Source organism: Planococcus citri, chromosome 4 (genome assembly GCF_950023065.1).
Source record: "Planococcus citri chromosome 4, ihPlaCitr1.1, whole genome shotgun sequence".
In the NCBI taxonomy this organism is placed as follows: domain Eukaryota; kingdom Metazoa; phylum Arthropoda; class Insecta; order Hemiptera; family Pseudococcidae; genus Planococcus; species Planococcus citri.
In genome coordinates this window covers 58,890,385-58,915,147 of record NC_088680.1, presented here as the reverse complement: position 1 = coordinate 58,915,147, position 24,763 = coordinate 58,890,385, and the positions used below count along the sequence as shown (strand labels likewise).

Genomic DNA, 24,763 nt, shown 5'->3' with positions numbered 1-24,763 from the left:
AAAAATTAGCCAAGAAAAGTAAAAGTATAATAATTCAGTAATAAGTAAATAGATATGTCGTGTTACTAAATGGCACTGTGGAGTACGCTTATCGGCTTAAAATTTTACCCGCAGATCGTATCCAACAATGGCACGCAACAACTCCATTAACTTATATACCAACCGCCTTCTTTATTATCGCCTTTCAAAAAATCACTAGAGTAAATAAACCTAGCACGACATATGACAAACGTGCAACTTTTTTTTCCTTTTTTTTTCTTTCTTTATAAGGTGGTTCGAAAATTTTCGCCGTACAATTAAACTCTTTGGCGAATTTTCGAGCTGAAAATTTACGACCACCGGTGACGTTAATGAGTCGCTGAAATGATTGATGCGTCACGTTTTTCATCGGGTGCGAAAAATTGGCGCGCTTTTTTTATTTCTACAAAACGCCTCGTAAAAAAAAGGTGGCAAATTTACATGACCCGAGACTCGAGACTCGATAAAATGACGTATGGATTTACTTTATACTTTTCTAGGAGAAGTTTCGCTGTGAAAAACTAGATACGTGGACTTGTGGACTTCTTCTTTTGCGACTAATATTCTATGGTGAAAAGTCAACAGTAATTTTTTCCTCGTCGTTTTACAATTGCTCCAATTCTGCTGGATATTTTCTCGTATAGTATCTCGTCGTTTTCAGGATTCGGGGTGCTCGTTTATAAACGGTCAAGTTGTCTCATCGTCCAAAAATCAAGCAGCTATGGAATTTCATCTCGTTGCCATATACGAGTATACTCGCGTAGATACTCTGGATAGTGGATACTGGATAGTTATGCGAAAAATCCGTATCAACTTTTCTGTTTATCTTTGCTATAGTTCTCGTTCTCATCGTTCTCAGTGTGTGTGTGTCATCCGAGGTATCTCATTTCGCAGCGATATATTTTATAGCATCGATGACGATGAGTGCTGTACGTCGATAAAGTTCGAATTCCGGGCGAGAACGAGAAGAGGAATCAATTTACTGAGTTTTTTTACCCCGGTCTTTTTGCCCTTTTGGCAACTTGTAGGTGTATGGTCTTCTTACATTGGTATTATTGGTGTCGTCCTTTTTGATTGGAAAGGCGAGAAGGGATGTTTCCTGTTCAATGTGGTGTACGAATTTTTGTCCCACTTTAAAATGGTACATATTGCATGCATATTTTGCACCTTCGAAGATACCCCCTTCTCCCTCCCCTCCCATTCTCCTTTCCCTTCAGATAGGTAGTATTTCATTATTATTCGAGCGATTTTTTTGATAGCAAGGGAGTGAAAAAGTGATGATTTTGAAAGTTTTTCCGAAGTTATGTACTGTAGGTGTCTGTTTTTATCAAGCTTTGTTATTGAGATATCTAATTGTTGGATTGATTATTCGAAATAAAAATTTGAATTCGTCAATTATTTTCACGACGAAAAGTCAATCTTAGGAAAAAATGAAGCGTCCTACAAAAAACTGGCAGTGAAAGAAAATTTTACAGCATAAAACTTACTTACGTCTGTTTTGTTGAGTGGAAGTGCTTCTTCTGGAAAAAATTGGTTTGTTTTAAATACCTATTTCAAATGAGATTTTGGGATTCAATTTGACACATAACGTTTCCCTTACAGTAAGAAATTGTGAAAGGAGAACAAAAAAAGTCAGATAGATTTAAGAAAATCAATAATATTTACCTACGTATTTTTCAAAGTTTCAGAAAAGAGTTTTGTTTTTGAAAATTGAAATTTGGTTCATGAATGTGAAAATTTGATTTAAAAGAGGGATTATTCCGTACCGAATCAGTCAGTTTAGGGTCTTCGTCTTTTTGATAAATTTTCAAGTTATTTTGTCATTTTTTTCGCATGTTTTGAATAATTTGGCAAATTTTAATTTTTCAAATTCCCATAATTATGTTTGAAAAATTTGACATATTATTTCTATACATTGAGTTTTTTTTTCATAATTTTGGCACTTTTTGAAAGTTTGAAATTTTTGAATGCTTTGGCTGATTTTTCAAAACTGACTTTTTTCAAAAACTTGGCAGATTTTCAAAAATTTCTGCAAGTTTTGGTTGTTGAATATTTGATAGGTTTGGCACTTTTTGAAAGCATGAAATTTTTGAATGTTTTGGCAGATTTTTTAAAACTGACTTTCTCCAAAAACTTGGATAATTTTCAACAATTTTCGCAAGTTTTGGTTATTAAATTTTTGATAATTTTGGCACTTTTTAAAAGTTAATAATTTTTGAATGCTTTGGCAGATTCTTCAAAACTGACTTTTTTTGAATGCTTTGGCAGATTTTTCAAAACTGACTTTTTCTAAAAACTTGGCAAGTTTTGGTTATTGAATTTTTGATAATTTTGGCACTTTTTGAAAGTTAATAATTTTTGAATGCTTTGGCAGATTTTTCAAAACTGACTTTTTCTAAAAAAAAAACTTGGCAAATTTTGGTTGTTAAATTTTTTATAATTTTGGCAGTTTTTGAAAGTTTGAAATTTTTGAATGCTTTGGCAGATTTTTCAAAACTGACTTTTTCCAAAAACTTGGCAAATTTTCAAATTTTTTTGCAAGTTTTGGTTATGTCAAGTTTGAAAAAAGATTGGCAAATTGAAGAATAAGATGGCAAATTTTGGAAAATTTTTGCTTCTCAAATAGAAAAGTAAGTACATTTTGCTATTTAACAAAATATTTTGAAAAATTTGAAAATTTTTAGGATATTTTTGAAAAGTTGTCTTTGTCGTTTTTGGAAACTTTGGCACATTTTGATACACTGTGGCTTTTTTGTAAAAAAAACTTTTGCAGATTTTTGAAAATTAAGTACCTTTTCTTTTTTTTTAAATTTAACATTTCTTCAAAAATGTTGGCAAGTTTTGAAAATTGCTGGGAAATTGGAAAAAATGTCAGCAAATTGAAAAACATGTTTGCAGATTTTAATAAATTTCACCTTTTTACACTAGTTTTTGCTATTAATTTTGAAAATTTTTGAAGCTTTTGAATAATTTGGTTGATTTTTGAAAATTTTGGCAAGTTTTGGGAAATTTTACCACATTTTTATTCAATTTAGTTTTTTAAATAATTTCTTGAAGCTTTGGATAATTTTAGCAATTTTTGAAAATGTTAGAAACTTTGACAAAGGAATATCAAAACTGATTTTTGTGTTAAAAATTCATCAGATTTCCAAAAAAAAATGTAGGTAAGTTTTGAAAAGTTTTACCACATTTAAAAAAAATGTTGCCAAATTTAAATCAAATTTGTAAATTTTTCAAAACTTTGTCAAATTTTTGAAAGTTTTAGCCGGTTTTTGGAAATTTTGGCCATTTTTATACGCTATAAGGCATTTTTGTTGAAAACTTTCTAAAGCTAATTTTATTTTTTTAAATTTGGCAGATTTTTATAATGAAAAAATTTATGCAGACATTTTGATAGTATTGAAAACTATCAACACTTTTTAGATAGAAACCCTCAAATTTACCGGGGGGGGGGGGGGCATGGATCTTTAAAATTTCGGTCAAAATGTTGAACAAACATGAAAAGGTCGTGTGATATCGTTTCATATGTTTTTGAGTACCTATTTAAATGTGAATATCAGCTTATTTTTTTAATTCTGACCCTTCAACGCCCCCCCCCCAGTGGCACCTCAAATTTACCGGTTGGAAATCGAAAAAATCTTGTGGCATAAATAGTTTATTTGGTTTTTGCCAGCGTTTGATACGAATATCAACAGAGCATACTTCTTTCATTTAACCCTCTCAATGCCCCAGCTCTCATCCCCTCTCCCCATTCATTGATAACGGAAAATGGGTCTTTGGGTTTTCATTGTCAGAAAATTTGTTGGATTTGGTTTCTCTTGGAGCCCTTTTACGCAGAATTTTTTCAAATACTGCATTGAAAAATATTGAAATCACTGATGAAAGCTCCAGAATGGGCTGAAAACTCTCATTAGTTGGTTTCAATGGCTAAAAATGAAATTCTAGAAAATTTCAGCTTTTCTGTCTCATTTTGCTTAAATTTCAATATTTTTCTCAAGATTTTGAATTTTCAAAAACTTTTCAAAACCTGAGAAACTGAATTAAGTTGGAAATTTTTCGAATACTTATCTCGATATTCTGTATTGATTTTTTAGTCTCTTTGTCTTCCGGTCAAAAATTGTTTCAAGTTTCCTTTTCATTTTTAAAACATAAAATTCGTTATTTGTTTCCATTCGAATTTATTCTCAGTAAATTTATCGCCAGTGAAGATCAATGAAACGTGGCAAAATGTATTCTAATCTTTCAAAAATCATTTGATGCTCATTTTGGCACACTGACGTTGCAAAAATTCCAAATAAACGCATTTACATTGCAAAAAAAATGTTCTCGAGATTTTTGGTGTGAAGATTTTGACTACGGTTTGAACTGAGTTCACACAACTTTTTAGAAGGTTTTTGAATGCAAGTTGAGAAGAACGTGGTTCGTGAATATTCAAGAATCCTGGATGTCACCCCCTCCCCCCCCCCCAAGAGAGAAAATTATCACGTTGATGAAGGTTAATTTTTTGAATTTTAAATTTTTAGCTCTTACTTACACGATCCAATCTTTCATGACACGACACTTCCAAGGGTATTTGTATAGCCTAACTTATATGATATTTACCCAAACTGATCAAAACTCAAACACAAGTGTGAAGTATAAACGACCAAAAAACCATAATTTTCAATCCTTACGTATTAGATAAATAAATTCAATCGAACAAATAAAAGCCAAAACGCCTTGCCAAAATATTGATTTTCAATGAAAAAAAATTTATAAAAACAGGTTAAATTATAGTTCAATTTTGTTATCGATTTGGAAGTTACTCGTATACTACACGTAGATACCTCAATGTTTAAAATAGAAAACCGATCGGTTTTTCATACAGACAGACGAATTAAATTCCATTCAAATTATTCATCGAATGACGAAGCGAGGCGAGTTAGCCAAAGTAAATATCTCATTCTTAGGGTACGACGACTTATATTGATACAAATACAATGGCTTAGCAATTTTACGAGACGAAAGTTTGTACGTAGCATTTTGCACCGTTTGGTTGATTCGAAACGAAACTTCGACATCGGTGCCAATTTAATTTTCACGCTTATTCGCTCGTTTAATGTAGTTTAATGAATAAAATATAACAAGTTATATACGAGGTAAGTTTTTACCACGGTAATTACCGCGTCGTGAAATGTACGAAATAATCATCCCACTACGTAGGTGTCGTAGGTATCTAATTTTAATATAATTTAGTCATTGTCATATTAGCAACATTCGAGTCGTCGCATTTCTATACTTATTAAGTATAAAACAATCGAAAAACAGAAAGAATACGAGTATTTTTTGCTCACCCTATAATAACACTGAATCAAGCCGCGAATTAAGAATTGCACGATATGTTTGCGCGCCTGACAAAGGCCTCGTTTTTTTTTTCATTTGCGGTGTCGTTTTATGCTCCCGCAGAGTGATGACACAGAACCCCTATCACGAAAACGACCATATAAAGTCGCAACTTTTCCACTATTTTTAATTAATGGCGTTACTGTTTATTTTTATTATTTTGTTTATAATTTTTTTTTTTTTTGTTACATTTTCTAACCTATTTTTCGAAAGCACGCGAAATCTGTATAAGCGATCAAACGGCACGCAAAACTTCATGGTTGCGGATTTAGCTTATATATACCCGTACGTAGGGCAAGGGTTATACATACCTGTTTAGTCTTAAGCTAAGGGTCATTTTTTCACGCTAATTAAGCCTTAATATTATTCCTGGTTTGTTGTAATCGGCCCAGGTCGTTGGGTTTGAAGAAATGATAAGTAAAAAGAACGTGGAATCCACCTAAGTATACGGTTTTATGACGTAGCGATGACCTTAAAATATTTAGTGTGCGTTAAATTGAATCAATTGGTGTTAAACTTACGAGGAAGGTGTTGAAATTGATGGAAAAATTTTTGAACTGGACGGAGCTAAATCTAAAGACCGTGCAAAAATACATCACTAGCCAAAATTTCAGGTGCTAAAGTAAGTACATTAGATGTATTTTTTTCATTTTTGGTGAATTTTTGAAAATCATAAGGCTAAAAATGGGGAAAAAACAAAATTTTACCAAATTAATTTAGAAAGCTGAAATTTAGTATGAACCCTATTTTAGATCCTACGAATCGATTTCAAGTAGTTTCGAGCTACTTTGAGCAGTTCTGAAGCTCCATAAGAAGATTTTTGAAAGTTGGAATTTACACGAAATTTTACCCAATGAAGTTAGAAAGTTCAAATTTACTATAACCCCTGATTCAAGCATCGTGAGTCAATTAGTGTTGGTTTCAAGCCGTTCTGGAGCCTCCAGGTATTATTTGAAAATTCCAGATATGCAAAAAGTACCATAAAAATCGTCTAAATTGACTTGAGCACGTGTAAACATAACTAGTACTCCTTACAAAGGAAACTTCTCAAGGTGTTTATGGTAGATTTGAACGATACTGCGATTTTTAGAGAAGGATGGTCTGTTTCCTCCCCCCCTCCTCCAATGATCGAAATTTCAGCTTCCGAAATTAATTTTTGTCAAAATCAACCATTTTCAGTTTTTTTTTTTTTTTTTTTTAAATTGTAGTACATATTATTATATTTAGTAAACATGATTAAAATCAGTCCTGAAACTAATATCAACTCTCTAACGTCGAATTTAACATTTTTCGGTCATTCTGGAGTCTCCAGCTTGGATTTCAGTTCCTTCGGAAAACGTAGAAATCAATTTGGGATGCAAAAGATCGAGTTGTGACTTATTCTCGTCTTGGTTTATCTACATTTGAACGATTTTCAGCAGACACCTCGAAGGTGTTTTTTGACCAGCGTTCTCTAGTCATTATTGAAAATATGTTGATAAAAAAAACTCACTCGAGGTGTCCTCCTGGAAATCAGGTCAAATGTGGTTAAATTCGTTGAAAAATAGATCATGTCATGAATAAATCACAACTCGATTTTTAACTAATTTCCACGTTTTCTGGAGAAATTTCAAACTGACAAAATCGAAAATCGTGCTAGATGCTCCAGAATTTTTCGAAATGGAGAAATTTGAGTTCGGTTGATTGGTTTTAGAAACTTAGCAAAATTTCCCTGCGAGTAGAAAATTTTCGATTTTTTGATTTTTTTTCTCCAGACGTGTGTCTGGAAATCGAGCCAAACGTTGGTAAACTCGTTAAATAGGTCGAGAATAATCCACAGCTCGATTTTTAGCTGGCGAAATTGATTTCCACATCTTCTGGGAGAAATTTTAGAATTCTGGAGAAGTCGAAAATCGTGCTGAAGGCTCCAGAATGATCGAAAATGGCGAAATTAGGTTCGGGATCATCAATATAAGTTTCAGGACTAATTTTCATAATTTTTACCAAATGAATATACCAGATACCTACTTAGAATATTTTTTTTAAAAATATGAATTGCCAAAAATGGTCCAATTTAATTTTTCAAAGATTTGCCAAAAAATAAAAAAAAAAAACATTTTTTCTCCAGCGATTTCATTATTCAACTTTGAAAGAAAGTAGTCAAGCACTCATTGTTTTGAAGTGCCCTTAAGTTTGCAATTTTGGAAAATGAATCAAGTGGGTCATATGTTCATTAACCTACAACGAATGTATTTATAGCTGGTAGGTAAGGTATTAAAACTAATGTCCACTGATTTTATGCCATTTTTTGGAGAACTGGAATTTCCAAAAAATTTCTGAAAATTTCAAAACAGCCTAAAACCATTTTCAGTCAACTCAGAATGTGAAAAATAGAGCCTAAACAGAAAGTAAACTTTTTTCGTCAAACAGCTCAGCTACTCGATGTGAATTTTTCAAATTTTCAATACGTAAAAATTGCTGTAGAAATAGTAACAGAAATCAATTTTGAAAAAATGTCGTTAGATCGATCAATCAGGTCACTAACAAGCCCCAGTCACACTTATGCCTACTAAAGTTGATTTCGACACTTTTTTATGAGAATCTGGAACTTTTAAAATACTGCTGGATGGCTTAAGATCGACTTGAAATCACATCCAATCGACTCAACATGTTGAAATTGAGGTTTAAAGCAAATTTCAGCTTTCCATCTTGATTGGGTAAAATTTTAGGAAAACTTCAGCATTCAAAAATCTACTGGAGGCTTCAGAATAGCTTAGAACAGTTTCCAACCATTTCCAATTTATTAGGGGGTGGAGGGGGGGGTCTAAAACTTGATACACGCGAAATTTCACGTTTCTAGGTCGATTTCATAAAAGTTTGATTTTTTCAATTAATTTTTTACTCAATTTTCAAAAATTTACCAAGAATAGGAAAATTTACTTCAACAGCTGAAACTTTGGAGAGTGATGTGTTTTTCTACTCTCTTTCGATTTAACTTTGTGTGGTTGAAAAATTTTTCTATTAGTTTCAATTCCGTCATCGTTGAAATAAAAAAATTGATCAATTTATGAATTTTGGTCTAGCTGGTGTTCGGAGAAGGGAGAGGAGGAGGGGAGAAGAGGGGGGTCATTGTGAGACGATTTCTTCGTCGAGAAAAATGTTTTAAAAAAATAATCCCAATAACCATTCGAGTCGAACAAATTCAAATCACTCAAAAAAGAAAAAAGAACGAAATTCAAATGACCACGACGATTTTCAAATTTATTGCATAAAAAAAGGAGGGTAAAAAGCAAGAAACACGAACGCGAAATACTACGCGGATAAAATTACGAACACGTTTGGTTCACCTTTCACCTAAAAAAAAGTGAAATACACGTGGACACGATTTTTTTAAAAAACTATTCTTTTTGGCAAACGGTTTTCATATTTCGCTTGCCAAGATGTGTTCCAACCAAGCAGCTCACCTCTTCACCTCCACCTATTTTAGGCGGAATGTTTCTCGCGTACTATATTTCCCTTTTGTGTAAATTGTGCGTAAACAAAAAATTTCACCGGTGTAAAAAATTCGCCACCACGTTTGTTATACCGCATTTGGTTCGTATACGTATCGCCGATACTGGCGTATGTACATTTAGTACTATAAACCTATCGAAAAATCCGCTGCTAAATTGCTCGAGTAAAAATATAAAAATCCCTCTTTTTTTATATATTGTATATTTACCGTGTACACGTACACGTACGAGATATATATGGAAAAAAAGGTGAAATACGAATGTGTCGTCGTGAGAAGATCGTTATACTTATTCGTAATACGAATAGCGAGCTTTGCATGGTAACAACGGATGACTAGGTTGATATCGAGTTGCAAATTTGTTTGATTTTTACGATTCATTAGGTAAGAAATGGCTTTTACAGGGTTAAATGGTGCAGCTTTGTGGTACCTATTTGAATATGTGTTGAGAAAACGAGAGGTTTCTGTATGTTAGATGACAAATTAACGCGAGTTTTCAGTGCATAAAAAATTGGTTTCCAAAATGTTTACATTTTTGGTTGAATAATATGTTCAATTTTTCAATTTTCAAAAAAATCAATCAAAGATGATGAAAATTTTAATGCTCGTCTCGAAAATTCAACCTTTTTTGAAATTTGAAGCATTTCCATCATACTCAATAATTCGAGTTTGAATACTCAGTAAGAAGTAACATCAAGTTATGGCTAATCCCTGATCTGGCTTCATGCTTGATTCGCGTTAACGAATACTTATAAAAATTATTAATCGCGTTATTTTCAAAACTACAAACGGTGGTGCTAAGCTAGAAGCACAAGAGCACAACTGAAGCTGAACTGACGATACAGTCGACCGAGGTGAATACGGTATTAACGAAAATGTGCATCACAAAAGAGTAATCCTTTTCTGCTACCTAGTTTACCGTTACATTTTGCACCATTCATTGGAGCTGTGTGAAGATTAATTCTACGTAGAGAGATGTATAAATGTTGTAGCTGCTTCGGAGCTCTTTCCTTTCTATTATTAAGATAGCACGTCCATCTCTCACTACCAAATATAGTAGGTAGAGGTAGACTCGAGGGAGAGGTGAAGTCGAGTACCCATAAGTTATAATTCGTTGAAAACGATGAAGCTTGAGTGGTCGATTCGAATATAACCAGAACCACTACAGTATACGTAGTTGAGTGTCTTATCCTATCTACTTACTGTATATGTACTGGTGTGGTAACGTTTTCGAAGACGTTTCGCATATCAATTAAAAAAGTTGAAATGATACTATTTCGTGATCTCGATGTACTCGTACTTACGAGTAGTATCAAGGTATACAAAAGTAATGTTACGATAAGAATGAATGTGCGAAGATAACCGCGAAAAGTTCTGCTTATGTTCGTATAACACGATAGAAAATCCTATTTTAAATGGAGTGTTTCATTGGTGCATTTTATCGTTGACATTTTCACGATTATTTTTATCTATGTACCTACTTTTTAGTTGATGTTTTTGTGTGTTTTATCATTTTGAATTTTGATTAAAGTTGGTGGCTTTTGTGGCCTCTTTTCAGCATTGAACCTCAATTTCGGAAATTGATTTGTTACGAAAATTGGGTGAAAAGAGGTCCTTGAAAAAAGGGGGTTAAAATTTTTAAAGTGGAAAGTATAATATGTTTTGATTTTTGCATCCAGTTGTTATGAAAAGTTAATCTTTCGCTTTGAAAGTTCAGTTCTGAGTTATTCAGAGTTTTTAGATTAAATCTTATCTGTTTTATTTTAAACTCCGCTGACAGATTTGCTCCACTTTCAATCAATTTTTACGAGATACTTGTTCGTCATTTTTACAAGAAACGCTGGAAAAAAAGGTAGTTGATGTCGAAAGAATTGCATACTCGGTTCGCCGTAAATACTCGTAATACCACGTCATATTTACGACAACACCAGGAACTTTTTGAATCTTGATCAAAATTGGGATCTCCATAGCCATAGTATTCCCTTCAGTGACGTTAGGACCCCATTTTAAAAATTAGTTTGTTGCAGAGAATGGGATACGTAGTAGGTATAGAATAGTTTCACAATAAATTAAATTTATTCACTGAGCTTTTACTTTGGAAGTTCAATTTTGAGCTACCTATTCAACTTTTAATGATCATCTTTGAATCTCCTATTTCTAACCTCTGAGATCTTGAAAGCAGGTTTAAGTGCTCCAAGTTCAATTACTTTGAGAAATTACCTTTCAAAGTTTGACAGTTTCCCAAAAAATCATCAAAGGGAACTTGTTGAAATAAAATTGTTTTAAATTGGAAGAGCCAGTGTCATTTTTGGTTCGTTCTGAAATCAAAGAGTTCGGAAATCAAAAATGAAAAAAAGTACTTTTTTGAAAACTTTTACTGAAAAATGATGACAGACTTGGAAAGTCTTTTTTGTATTGTACCTACTCAATGACGAAGATTTCTATGCAGGTAGGTTAAGTAAACAAAAAAATATTTGAAAAAATTAAATTTCATTTTTTTGAATGATTTAGAGAATACTTAAACTGGGGTTTTGAAGATGAAAAAGCCTGTAAATTATGCAACACATGAAAAAATTATGGAAAGATCAAAAAAATCGAAAAATTGAAAAAAATAACAAATGAAAAACATTTTAATAAAATTCCGAAAAATTAATTTTGTTTAAAGAAAAGATGCAAAAATTTAAACTGATTTAAAAACAAGTTTTTTTCGATAGAAAGAGGAACATTTTTTAAATTGTCAAGAAACTCAATAAAATATGTATTAAAAAAATCCAAGGTCAATTAACCTACAAAAAAAAAAAAAAAAAAAAAAACAGAAAATGAAAATTGAAAAAAGTATTGGGGAAAAGGGTGTTTTTAATTAAGTCTAATAGAATAATTATATACCTTTCGTATAATTTAAATTTCTTCAAATAACCTAATAATGAATCGAATTATCAACAATTTTAAAATAATGCAAAAAAACTATGAAATTACTTATGCAAAATATAATTTTGTTTTGACAAGATCAAAAGGTACTTAGTAAAAATTATGAATGAAATGAATTTTAAAAGTTTAGAAAGGTGTTCAGTAATTAATTTGAAAATGAACTGTTTCGAATGTAAAGAAACCAAATTTTTAAATGATCGGAAAATTCACATTAAATAGATTGAAATAATCAAAAAAAAAGTTGGTAATGAAAAAAAAAATAACAAAGAAATCTTGGAAAAATTAAAAAATCATATGTATAACATCTAGTGTGCCTAATGAGTAATTATCTAGTACTCAATCAAAAACACCCCGACTCCCCCCCCCCAAAAAAGAAAAAATCAAACATTTTTGATTTTTTTGTAAGTAAAAATATTAAACAAAGTTGATTTTTAGAAGTGGCGTGTGTAAAATTGTGCAGAATGAATTGAAAATTTTTAAAAAGTTCTAAAAATTTGAGCGAAAATTGAAAATTGTTTCTTTAGGGGGCGGGGGGGAGTCAATTCTTCTAAATAATTAAGCAATTCGAATAAAATAAAAACTAGTTTTGCAAAATGAAAAAAAAACTCACGCATTTAGCGTGAGAAGAACGACTTTTCTTTACAAAAAACCTGATTTCTAGGTGAATCATTCACGAACGAGTTGATCAATGGTGAATCGTTCGCGAACGAATCGAATCGTGTAAGTGACTCGTTCGCAAGCAAATCGATCCATTTACTCAATTTTTGATGAATCATTCGCGAACGAATTAATTCGTATGAGTTACTCGTTCGTGAACGAATCTTTTCATCTACTCAATTTTTGGAGAATCATTCACGAACGAATCGATTAATTTACTCAATTTTTGATGAATCATTCGCGAACGAATTGATTCGTATAAGTGACTTGTTCGCGAACGAATCGATTCATTTACTCAATTTTTGATAAATCATTCTCGAACGAATCAATTCGTATGAGTGACTCGTTCGTGAACGAATCGATTCATTTACTCAATTTTTGATGAATCAATCGCGAACGAATTGATTCGTATGAGTGACTTGTTCGTGAACGAATCGATTCATTTACTCAATTTTTGATGAATCATTCGCGAATAAATTGGTTCGCATAAGTGACTCATTCGCGAACGAATCGATTCATTTACTCAATTTTGGGTGAATCATTCACGAACGAATTGAATAATTTTCAGTGAATCGTTCACGAACAAATTGGTTCGTATAAGTGATTTGTTCGCGAACGAATCAATTCATTTACTCACTTTTTGATGAATCATTCACGAACGAACTGAATCATTTATTGTGAATCATTCACGAACGAACTGAATCATTCATTGTGAATCATTCACGAACGAATTGATTCGTATAAGTGACTTGTTCGCGAACGAATCGATTCATTTACTCAATTTTTGATAAATCATTCTCGAACGAATCAATTCGTATAAGTGACTCGTTCGTGAACGAATCGAATCATTTGCTCAATTTTTGATGAATCATTCGCGAACGAATTGATTCGTATGAGTGACTCGTTCGCGAACGAATCGATTCATTTACTCAATTTTTGATGAATCATTCGCGAACGAATTGATTCGTATGAGTGACTCGTTCGTGAACGAATCGATTCATTTACTCAATTTCAGGTGAATCATTCACGAACGAATTAAATAATTTTTAGTGAATCATTCGCGAATAAATTAGTTCGCATAAGTGACTCATTCGCGAACGAATCGATTCATTTACTCACTTTTTGATGAATCATTCACGAACGAACTGAATCATTCATTGTGAATCATTCACGAAAGAATTGATTCGTATAAGTGACTCATTCGCGAACGAATTGATTCACAAATGTAGGAATTTTTCGATTCGTGGATGAATATGATTCTTTCAAAAAATTGATCAATTCGTTCATGAATGATTCACCAAAAATTGAGAGTCGTATTATTACTTTGTAGGAGTCGTGCAGGCCTAGTGAGCATTTTTTTTATTTGATCCAAATTCTATGTTGCATGTACCTAATTTTTATTATTTTGATTTTTTTTTCAACTGGTAATCTTAACGACCCTTCTTCCTCTCCTCAGCTCATACCGCAACTTTTGAAGTGTTTCAATTTGTGATTTTTAAAAAAGCAGAGAGAGAAGGGGGGTTAAAATTACTTTCATAATTTCTGTTCAAATTAGACAAAAAAATTCATACTTATTGTTGAGGTTGTAAAGAGGTAATTGGTAAAGATTGGCTATAAATGGAAAGGTGGTAATAACTTAATGCCTGGGGGATTCCCAGAAATATTCCTTAGAGAAGTTATATTTCTTCGGAGTGGTCTAGCTCAGAGGGTAGGCGGTCAATCAATACTAACTCCTATTTAACACTAACCTGAAACTACTCGTGAAATAAAACACAGTAGACAAATCATTTTACTCCTATATTCGATGTAATTGAATAAAATGGTTTAGCGTAATTATACCAAATAATCTTAAAACTAATTTAATATTATTCTGTGTTGACATGGAAAACTGTCAGCAGCATAGTCGGTCAAGACTATGCGGATTGTGCAGAACTATCTCAGGTACAAGCCTGGCGTGCGTTTAATAAGCGAGTGGTGAAATTAATTATAAAAGTGCGATAAAGTTACACTACTTATAATTAATGGGATTGTGAAGGAAACTGGGTAAGATTCAGGATACATCTCTTACCTCAACACTGTACACGTTCCCAGCTCGTCGGGGTGCTACTCATACTAAGCACGTCGCTGGGTATTGGTTGGTAGGTACACGTTCAATTGGGTCGCCGATCCCTTAGATCCGGAACGAAAAGGGATGCTTCCATGGTATCATTAATCAATCGACATAACGTGATTAATGTTCACAATGTTAATTATGTATAAAACAAATTCACCACGCGATGGGTTACATTATAAAAACAGGGAGAGTGGAACTGAGCCACTCCAGCCTAGCGTACTCCGAGACATTGGTACAAGCGAGCTCGAGGTACTCGGACCAAGTGATGCTGCGAGGTTCACGATCAGAGCTTGGAACCTCGTATAGAGAATATACTTGTACACGTAACCTTCAGTCCCCACTATGGAATAAGTTCAATAATCTTTGCTGCGAGAACTTTACAATATAAACCACGTATCGCGGTTGGGCCATACCTCACCCTTACAAGGTATTTTTCCAATTTTGAAGTTGACATTTCATCAGATGGCAATCTAACCAATCATGAAGTTTTTCATGAAATGTAGGATTTTTGGGGTACGAAAGTCGAGACACTTCTTCATGGATTTATAGTTTTATGTTATTTTTTTAAAAATATTGATCAAATGTACCGAAGTTATTTTCAGCAATAAGGATTTAATTATGTTGATCCTCTAACACTGGATTCTATAAAAATTTCAATGATGATTTGAAAAAATTGACGAAAAATGTCATAAGACGTACTAATCTTACTAACTCGCGTTTCATTTTTATTATGTTACAGAAGTCCAAAGTGTCTCGATAACCGGCCTAGTGATGCCGGAAGCGGTACAAAACGGCGAAAAAAAGGGCGCCGTTTTAGACTGTTTATACACCTTAAGTTCGCAAGAACTATCGAAAAATTCCGGTCTAGTTGTGAAGTGGTTTTTTAATCGAAGTCCGAACCCGGTCTATCAATGGATACATAATCAAAAACCGCAAGACGCCGGTATACTCAAAGGACGTTTAAAATTAGACTACAAAGCGTCGAATAATCACTCGTCCATGTACAGAGCCCTGTTCATAGTCACCCCAACGGTAGAATTATCCGGCGAGTATAAATGCCTAGTTTCAACCTATCACGACGAAGATTTCTCCAAAAAACACTTGCTAGTTTACCGTAAGTACCTAGTTAGTAATTTTTTTCAATAAGTAGATGCTATCTTATATTATAGCCCATGGTTAGCTCATATGAGCTACCTATATTATTGTGAAAAGATTTCGCTGACTTGTTAACCGCGTTATCAGCTCGTGTGATCTTTATTATTATGTGTGTGCGGTAAAAGAAGATGAAGGCTTTTTTTCCCTCTCGATGCGTATAAATAAATGAAAGCGGGGAATGAATTTTCATTTGTCAAGCCTACATTCATTCGTTATAGTGGAAAAAGATAAAAGAGTTCGAATACTGTAGCAGGGTTAACTTTCCCTCTCTTTTTTTCCCTTCGAGGTCTTTTTATAGTAAACACGATGGACTTTTTTTTTTTTTTGTTACGGATTTCACGTGTGTGTGTTCGAATATGGCACATAATAAATACATACAAGGTGTCCTACGACAGTATTTACAAAATTTTCGAACGAATTGAGATATTTTAGCATCTGGGTGTGTTATTTTCACAGGCTTTTGTTTTACCTACACCGACGACGAAAAAATATTGTAATTTAAGAAGGTAGCTAGCTTTTTTTTCGCTAACTTGGTAGAATAGGTACCGTTGGCGTTTCAATTTGTTATGATTAATCGTCGTCGATGCGGCGAAATTTTCAGATACGCTCGAATCATCGTCGTGTTGAGAAAATATGAGATTTTGAAAAACTTTCGCCTCCAGGGTACGTATAAAATGTGAAATGGAACTGTTTATTTGGTGTATTAGGACACGAAGCGGTGTGTTTACTACGAGTAGAGCTCATGTTAATGGAATCGCATATCGAATAGCAGACTGCTGAGATTATACGATAGGCGTAGGAAAATACCTACTTATACTCGTGTAGTTTTGTTTTTTTTTTCTACGAGTAAAACCCAACCTCGAATTCGAGCAGGGCTTTGGACCACCGTTCAATTAATCTTAACATCCCTCGTGTAACAATTCCCTCTTCCGGGCTGAGAAGTTTGCCAGAGGTCTCGATGGTGCCACATTTCATGTAATTAACCAAAAGTGAGGATAGCAGCTCTCGACTGTGTGTGTATCGATACGGTTTAGTGAGAACTGAGAAATTTGCATTTTCGTGCGAGCCTAACTTGAATATACAGATACACTACAGGTACCTCGTATTTTACGATTGGCCTAAATATTCATTTGGGACTTTTGGGTCCAATTTTTTGTTCATCTGTTTAAAAAAAAATGGCTATCTGTAGTCTCTTATATAATACGTATAATATACTATAGTTAATGAAAAAACAAAATTCCTGAAATATTTGCCATTTAATTTATACTTAAAAGTTTATTATCATTTTTGTTTTGAGAGAAAGAGCCATAAAAAAGATTTAGGCTTTTAATATCGTTCAGACAAGGTATGTTGATAAGGCGAGAAGAGTACGCTGTTTATTTTTATTAAAATTACTATTACGTACTGTAGGCAGGTAGGTACTATATAAGGTACTTCATTCGTAGATAATTTTTTTCTTTCATCCTTATACTTTTAAGGACGTAAATATATTAAAAAAAGTGTATGGTCGTTGTATAAAATGTCGACTATATGGCCGTTCTTCTAGAATAAACATATGCCTGTGTATATGTAATGTACCTTATATATACCTACCTACCTACCTTTAGTCCTCTTTACAGCTACATGTAGGTACCACCTACGTTTACCTACGACTACGAGTAGTACCAAATGTTCACATAATCGCTGAAAGTATATACACATGGTCGCTAATTTGTTTTTAAAAAATACATAGTATGGTATCAACGTTTTATATAAGGTAGTTTTCACGTTTCGTTGCGAATTTATGTAATTAAATACCTAGGTAGGTAGTTGATTCTGTTTTTCTTTCTTCGGCTACCCACCCACGTTTTCGTTACAAATGTCCATTTTGGAATGAGCAGAATTGGAGGCAGGAAACTGTGCAATTACGTCGTACTGAACGTTGTTTACCTTTGCTTGCTTATGGACATTAAACTTGATGGATCTATATATTTTTTAATCTCACGGTTATAAATAGTACCTACCTACACGACTATAATCGAGATGTATTAAAAAATGAAAACAAAAAAAGAAAAAAAAATGTAGGTAAACAGAACAAAGAAGAGAAAATTATTGGGGGCAAAGTGGGCAATATTTAACGACAACGAGGGGGTGGTATCGATTGGAATTTTCTTTATTATTTAGTTTCCAGTTTTCAGATGCTTGTGAAGCATTAGGTAATTTTTGGATTACTTTTTGTGGATTCTAGGGGTGAACTTTCCCCCTCCCCCACTCGATTATTCGGCTTTGATATGAATGTAACTTTTTTTGTGGAGCATTTCCAGTAGGATAAGTTGGGTCATGTTCTTTTGCCTTGACTCATAAAAAATTCAAGACACTCAAATTCGTGTAAAATTCAAGAGTGCAAAAATTTTGAAGTGTTTCCAAATAATTTTTAAAATGATGACCTGAGCAAATTGAAGTATCCGGAGAAAATATTGAGAATTGAAAAAATTATTGACATTAGTTCACTTTACTAAAATAAAGTTCAAAAATTGCTCATAAAACAGTTGAAAATTTTTTTTTTTAATTTTCAAAAATTCGCTAAAAATCCAAAAATGAACTTCACGACTTGAAATTTTGATTAAAGTGATTTTAAAGAAATGCCCTTTCAAGTTTCGATTTAGTTGGGTTTTGTTCAAATCGGATATTTCCTGTTAAAATGGTTTCCTTGTGAAAAAAGCTTTGGCCAAAAAAATAATAATTTACCTAGTTTCACCTCATCACGAAAATCAACTCATCGCATGGTGAAAAATAACAATGATTCTTGATACGCACCTCATCACAAAAGTAGAGCTTTAGAATAATGTGTTAAACAAGTTTGCAGAAATCTGATCGAAAAAATTATGAAAAGTGAAAATCCTCGATGATGGAATACAAAGTTACAAATGTTTGAAAACTTGTAAAGTTTTTTGATGGAAAAAATTTAGAAAAAAAAAGTCGAAATTTCCCAAAGGTGCATCTTGGACTCCAGCTGTCTGAGCGTACTGGCTAAATTTCAGTCTCCCAGGTCAATGAGGGGGAGGGGGATGGGAGGGGGCACTCCAGCACTGACGAAAATCAAAAATCATGAAAAAAGGGTGTAAAAATGCACGTTTTGAAAAAATGAAAAAGTCAACTTTGAGAACCCATGAATGTTGGAAATCGCTGAGTGGGAAGGGGTGTGGCTTGATATTTCAAGAGTGATCCTAATATGAGTTGTTTGAGATCACAACCATCCCTCCTACTCACTTTCTGTCGTCATCCATAGGCCAAAGCAGATGAAAATGGAGATGCGCAATTTTTACTACCTTGGGAACTCCTGGATTGGTTTTACAATTTGATCATAAAATGTGATAGTGGTTTTGGGATTAGGAAAAAAATCCTCTTTCGACAGTATTTTGCAAAAATTTTATATCTCTCCGGTTCTGTTCCTCTGTAAAAAAAATTTGAATTTTTTCAAAAAAAGTTCAATTATAGAGCATGTTGTAATAGGGGTTGATGCTAACGTAGGTAATATGGTCATGTTTGGTATCATTTTGCAGGGAACTTGATGCTGATTAATTTTGGTCTGCGCCATTTTCGCGTACATGACGTATTTTTCGCGTCATTATCAAAAAACTGAAATTGTGGGCCTGTCCCAGCACCTCCCCAAAGGGGGTAACCTCCAAAAACATGGTTACATTCGTGTGACACATGAAATAGTATGTTTTCGATATCGCTGAACACAAATATTGCCATCGTTTTTTAAATCGATCTCACCCATGGCCCCCAGAACCTCCCACAGTAGGTAAAAGTCCAAAAAAATTGTTGGGGGCCGTGGATGGAGTCCAATCAAAAATCTGACGTCATATTCGTGTTCAGCGTCACCAATAACATACTATTCCATGTGTCGCATGAACAAAACACTTTTTTGAACTTTTACCCTTTTGGGGAGGTGCTGGGGGGCCATGGATGGGGTCCTATTAAAAATCTAACGTCATATTCGTGTTCAGCGTCACCAAATACATAGAATTCGATATGTCACATGCCCCAGATTTTCTTTCGAAAGTTTCGCCCAAAATTCGGGGTAGGGGCGCTCCTCTTCCATTAAGAGATCCCATCTCGAAACTTGAATATTTCGAAAAAAAACGTCAAAAGGTTCATCTATGGAAATTATTTCAAAATTTTAAATGGTAGCTCCCACTTACAGCGCCATTTTGAAATTTGAACTTTTAATTTGAAAGTTCAACTTTCAACTTTTGAAAATTTCAAAATGCTTAAAAAGTTTTAAATGCAATGCCCTTTCGAACTGTGAAATCAGTTTTGATCAAAGTATCATAGTTTTGGAGGAATGGGCTGCTGAAGTTGAGTACCTCGAGACAATGTGAAAATAATGGAAGCCCCTCCACCCGCTCACTGAGGGGAATGGGACCAAACTGATTGCGGGGTTATTACTTCCTGGGTGGGTATATATTGTAAAAAAAATTTGAGCGAAATCGAAAGACATGACTTTCAAAATCGCCTTTTTTTGGTTGAGTTGACATGGAATGACTCTCGGTAGGGTAAATGTGCCTAAGTTTGCGCACCTAATTTTCAAACAGCCACTACTTTTTATGAAAAGCAGCTAGAATATTGAAATTTGTACAGAAGGTTCCTCAAACATTTGGCTATGACTTGCCCCAGAAATAAAATTTTTAATCGATTTAGTTTTTGATATTTTGACCAAAAACCAAAAAAAGTCGAATGCGCAAACTTAGGCATATGCCTTCCTAAGATTGCGCATTCACCTTCTCAAGATTGTGCACCAGTGGACAACATAGAAATTCGTCAATATTGTTTAATTAATGATGAAAGCAAACAAAATGTCTCACACGAACGTGCATTTGAAACTTCTGAGTGAACCACACTGGAAATGCGCTCATATCTGGTAAGGTATTTCCAGCATTACCCCCATTTCTCCCTAGCTTTTGACAAGGAGTAAACTCGATATACGTGTATAAGGTGTCATTTCATTCAAATAAATTGGATTCTTAATGATAATTTTGAAAATTATCATTATTAATCTTAGAAAAGTAGCAAAAAATAAAAATCGCAATCTTAGGCACAGGGGTGTTTTTTAAAAAAATTGAAAAATTGAAACTTAATTAAAGCAGAAAGTACTTGAAATATGTGCTTGTTATAATCCCCAGACAATGGCGAATCTAAAAATAGCTTATTTAGATTTCTACTGCCATTTCCATAAAAATTTTCACGTGCGACTTTTATTGGAAAAGTTATAAAAAAATTTGAAAAAAAAGTTTTTCGCTTTTCATTTCGCAACACTTGGTGCTACCATCACCAAAAAACGTGAAGTATGGTCATTTTGATTCTTCTTTCAAGTAAAGGCGGTATCAATGTTGTAACTCTCACTGGTTCTGAGAAATCGTTACTGCGCAATCTTAGGAAGCGCGCAAACTTAGGCACATTTACCCTACATATTTTATACCTATAGACCTAAGTATACTAATGAAAACTATGAGTAATTCGTTCGTGAACGATTTGCTCAGCGAAAAAAAAATCGTTCACGACCGAATTATCAACTTCTGAAAAATCAAATTATGGGTAGGTATAAATAAATGACATGAAGAAACTCGACAGGTTTAATCCTGTCATCGAAAACTGAGTTCAATTCGTTCGCGAACGATTAAGTATATCAGAAGTGAAAAATCGTTCGCGAACGAATGAATTACTGAAAATTTGAACTGATAAAAATTACTTCACTTGACAGTTTGAATTTTATCGCGGAATTGAAGAATTTAAACCTACTTCGTTCGCGAATGATTCGCTCAGAATTGATGATTCATTCGGAAAACGACCTAGTCTCTTTTGAATCAAAATACGGTAAAAGAAAATCTGGAGAAATTTAACCTTTTCAAATTCATCAATAAGATTTTACGATGATTCGTTCGCAAACGATTCGCTCAGATTCAATCAATCACTCGATAGTGACTGAATCCATGTATAATAGTTCAAAATAATTCGTTCGCGAACGATTTGCTCGACCTCGATGAATCATTCGAGAACGACCGAGAATCACTTGAAAATGAAATTAGATTGTAAACTACAACAAAAAGCAAAACTCTATTTTATACACGAATGAAAATTATGAATAATTCGTTCGCGAACGATTTGCTCAGCGAAAAAAATCGTTCACGAACGAATTATCAATCTCTGCAAAATCAAAATTATTGCTTGGTATAAATGCTGACATGAAGAAACTCGACAGGTTTAATCCTGTCATCGAAAACTGAATTCAATTCGTTCGCGAACGATTAGATCAAAAGTGAAAAATCGTTTGCGAACGAATGAATTACTGAAGAATTGAACTAGGTAAACACCGGTGAAATTACTTGACTTGACAGTTCAAATTTTATCACGAAATTGAAGAATAGACCATATTTGACTGACGTCACAAAATGGCGGATTTGGTCCTTATCAGTACCTTTTTCTTCAATTTTGGGGCAAATATCAAGTATAAGTGGCACTTTTTAAAGAATTCTCCATAAATATGTGTAGAAAACTAACCAGAAAAAATGAATTCTCGGTCGAAAATACTTCAGTTTTTCGGCATTTTAATTTAAAATTTATCTAACCGCGAGAAAAAAAGCGAAAAGTAATACTTTTTCAGGATATTTGGCCCAAAATTTACTGAAGCGACAACGGCTCTAAATTTACCGATTGTTTATGTTTTCAAGATATGGACAATATCGTTCGAATATGGTCTATTCAAACTTACTTCGTTCGCGAATGATTCGCTCAGAATTGATGAATCATTCGAAAAACGACCTAATCTCTTTTAAATCAAAATACGGTAAAAGAAAATGTGGAAAAATTTCACGTTTTTCAAATTCATCCATAAGATTTCACAATGATTAATTTGTTCGCGAACGATTCGCTCAGACTCAATGTATCATTCGATAGTGACTGATTCTTTTCTGAATCAAATATATGCGAAAAATAAAGTAGTAAAATTCAAATTTTTAAAATCCATAATGAATAAAATTCAAAATAATTCGTTCGCGAACGATTTGCTCAGCGAAAAAAATATCGTCCACGAATTATCAATCTCTGAAAAATCAAAATTATTGGTAGGTATAAATGACATGAAGAAAGTCGACAGGTTTAATCCTGTCATCGTAAACTGAAATCAATTCGTTCCCGAACGATTATATACAGAGTGGCGCATAAGTCAGTATTCCGATTTTCACGCATAGTTTTTCGTAAATAAATCAAAAACTAAGCATCCTAGAAAAAAACTAATGACATTATGTCGATTGGAAATTTAATTCTCTACAAGTTTACTCGACGTCATTTTTCCGTAGAGTGCTTTTTTCCGCCTCCAGACTGATTTTTATGAAACGCAGTTTGCAAATTTTTCAAAAGTATTTCAAAAATTCATAAACTGTTTCATAAAAATCGGTCTGGAGGCGGAAATAAGCACTCTACGGAAAAATGACGTCGAGTAAACTTGTAGAGAATTAAATTTCCAATCGACATAATGTCATTAGTTTTTTTCTAGGATGCTTAGTTTTTGATTTATTTACGAAAAACTTTGGAATACTGACTTATGCGCCACTCGTTATCAAAAGTGAAAAATTGTTCGCGAACGAATGAATTACTGGAAAATTGAACTAGGTAAACACCGGTGAAATTACTTGACTTGACAGATTAAATTTTATCACGAAATTGAAGAATTCAAACTTACTTCGTTCGCGAATGATTCGCTCAGAATTGATCAATCATTCAAAAACGACCAAGTCTCTTTGAAATCAGAATACGCCTACGGAAAAGAAAATGTGGAAAAATTTCACTTTTTCAAATCCATCAATAAGATTTCACGATGATTCGTTCGCGAATGATTCGCTCAGAGTTGATGAATCATTCAAAAACGACCCAATCTCTTTTAAATCAAAATAGTCCTACGGTAAAAGAAAATGTGGGAAAATTTCACTTTTTCAAATGCATCAATAAGATTTTACGATGATTCGTTCGCGAACGATTCGCTCAGACTCGATGAATCATTCGATAATGACTGATTCTTTTCTGAATCAAATGCATGCGAAAAATAACGTAGCAAAATTCAAATTTTTAAAATCGACGAATGAAACTTCAAAATGATTCGTCCGCGAACGATTTGCTCGAAAACGATGAATCATTCGAGAACGACTGAGTCACTTCAAAATGAAATCAGATAGTAAACTAAGTACAACGAAACTCAAAACTCTATTTTATCCATTAATACAAATTATGAATAATTCGTTCGCGAACGATTTGCTCAGCGGTCAGCGAAGGAAAATCGTTCACGAACGATTCAATCTCTGAAAAATTGAATTATGGGTATTAATGACATGAAGAAACTTGACAGATTTAATTCTATCATCAAAAACTAAATTCAATTCGTTCGCGAACGATTCGATCCGAACCGACAAATCATTCGAGAACGACTTAATCAATTACTAAATTATAGACACAGTGAAAGTGGACATCGCAAATTTTTACTTTTTCAAATCCGTCAATAAAAATTTAAGATCATTCGTTCGCGAACGATTTGCTCAGAGGAGAAAAATCGTTCGCGAACGAATGAATCATTGAAACAGAAATTTATCTAATAAAAAAATATCGTTAAAATAATTTTTAAAAATTGAAAAAAAATGGAGTTTATCACGATTGTCCGTTGTTTCATTCTAAAAACTGACCGATTCTGTGCCAAAAATTACCCCTAACGGCACAATTATTTCACTCTCCATCAACTACAGATTTTTCCACCATATCACTAAACCTACATCGGCATATTCCTGCATAAGTAGATCCCACACACGTTGTTTTTTTAGGTCGCAAATGGACATCGAACAATCAGATTTAGCCGCTGCACACACCTGAATGCGAACTAAACGATAATTACGATACAATTACCAGCTCCAGCAGCATATGAATAGAGATCGAATTCCATATCAACCGCTAAATTACGAATCTATTGGTCCTTAGCAGCTACATCGGCTGCG

The 24,763-nt window shown here is 33.5% G+C and overlaps 1 protein-coding gene across 2 annotated transcripts in view; it reads left to right on the top strand.

The window, feature by feature from the left end:
- Window positions 1-24,763, top strand: part of LOC135843644 (uncharacterized) — a 390,290-nt gene that overhangs the window by 115,071 nt on the left and 250,456 nt on the right. For both annotated transcript variants that reach the window (XM_065361594.1, XM_065361595.1), the window contains exon 2: window positions 15,328-15,702. In XM_065361594.1, coding sequence (XP_065217666.1) covers window positions 15,328-15,702 — 375 coding nt within the window. The remainder of the gene's footprint in view (window positions 1-15,327; window positions 15,703-24,763) is intronic.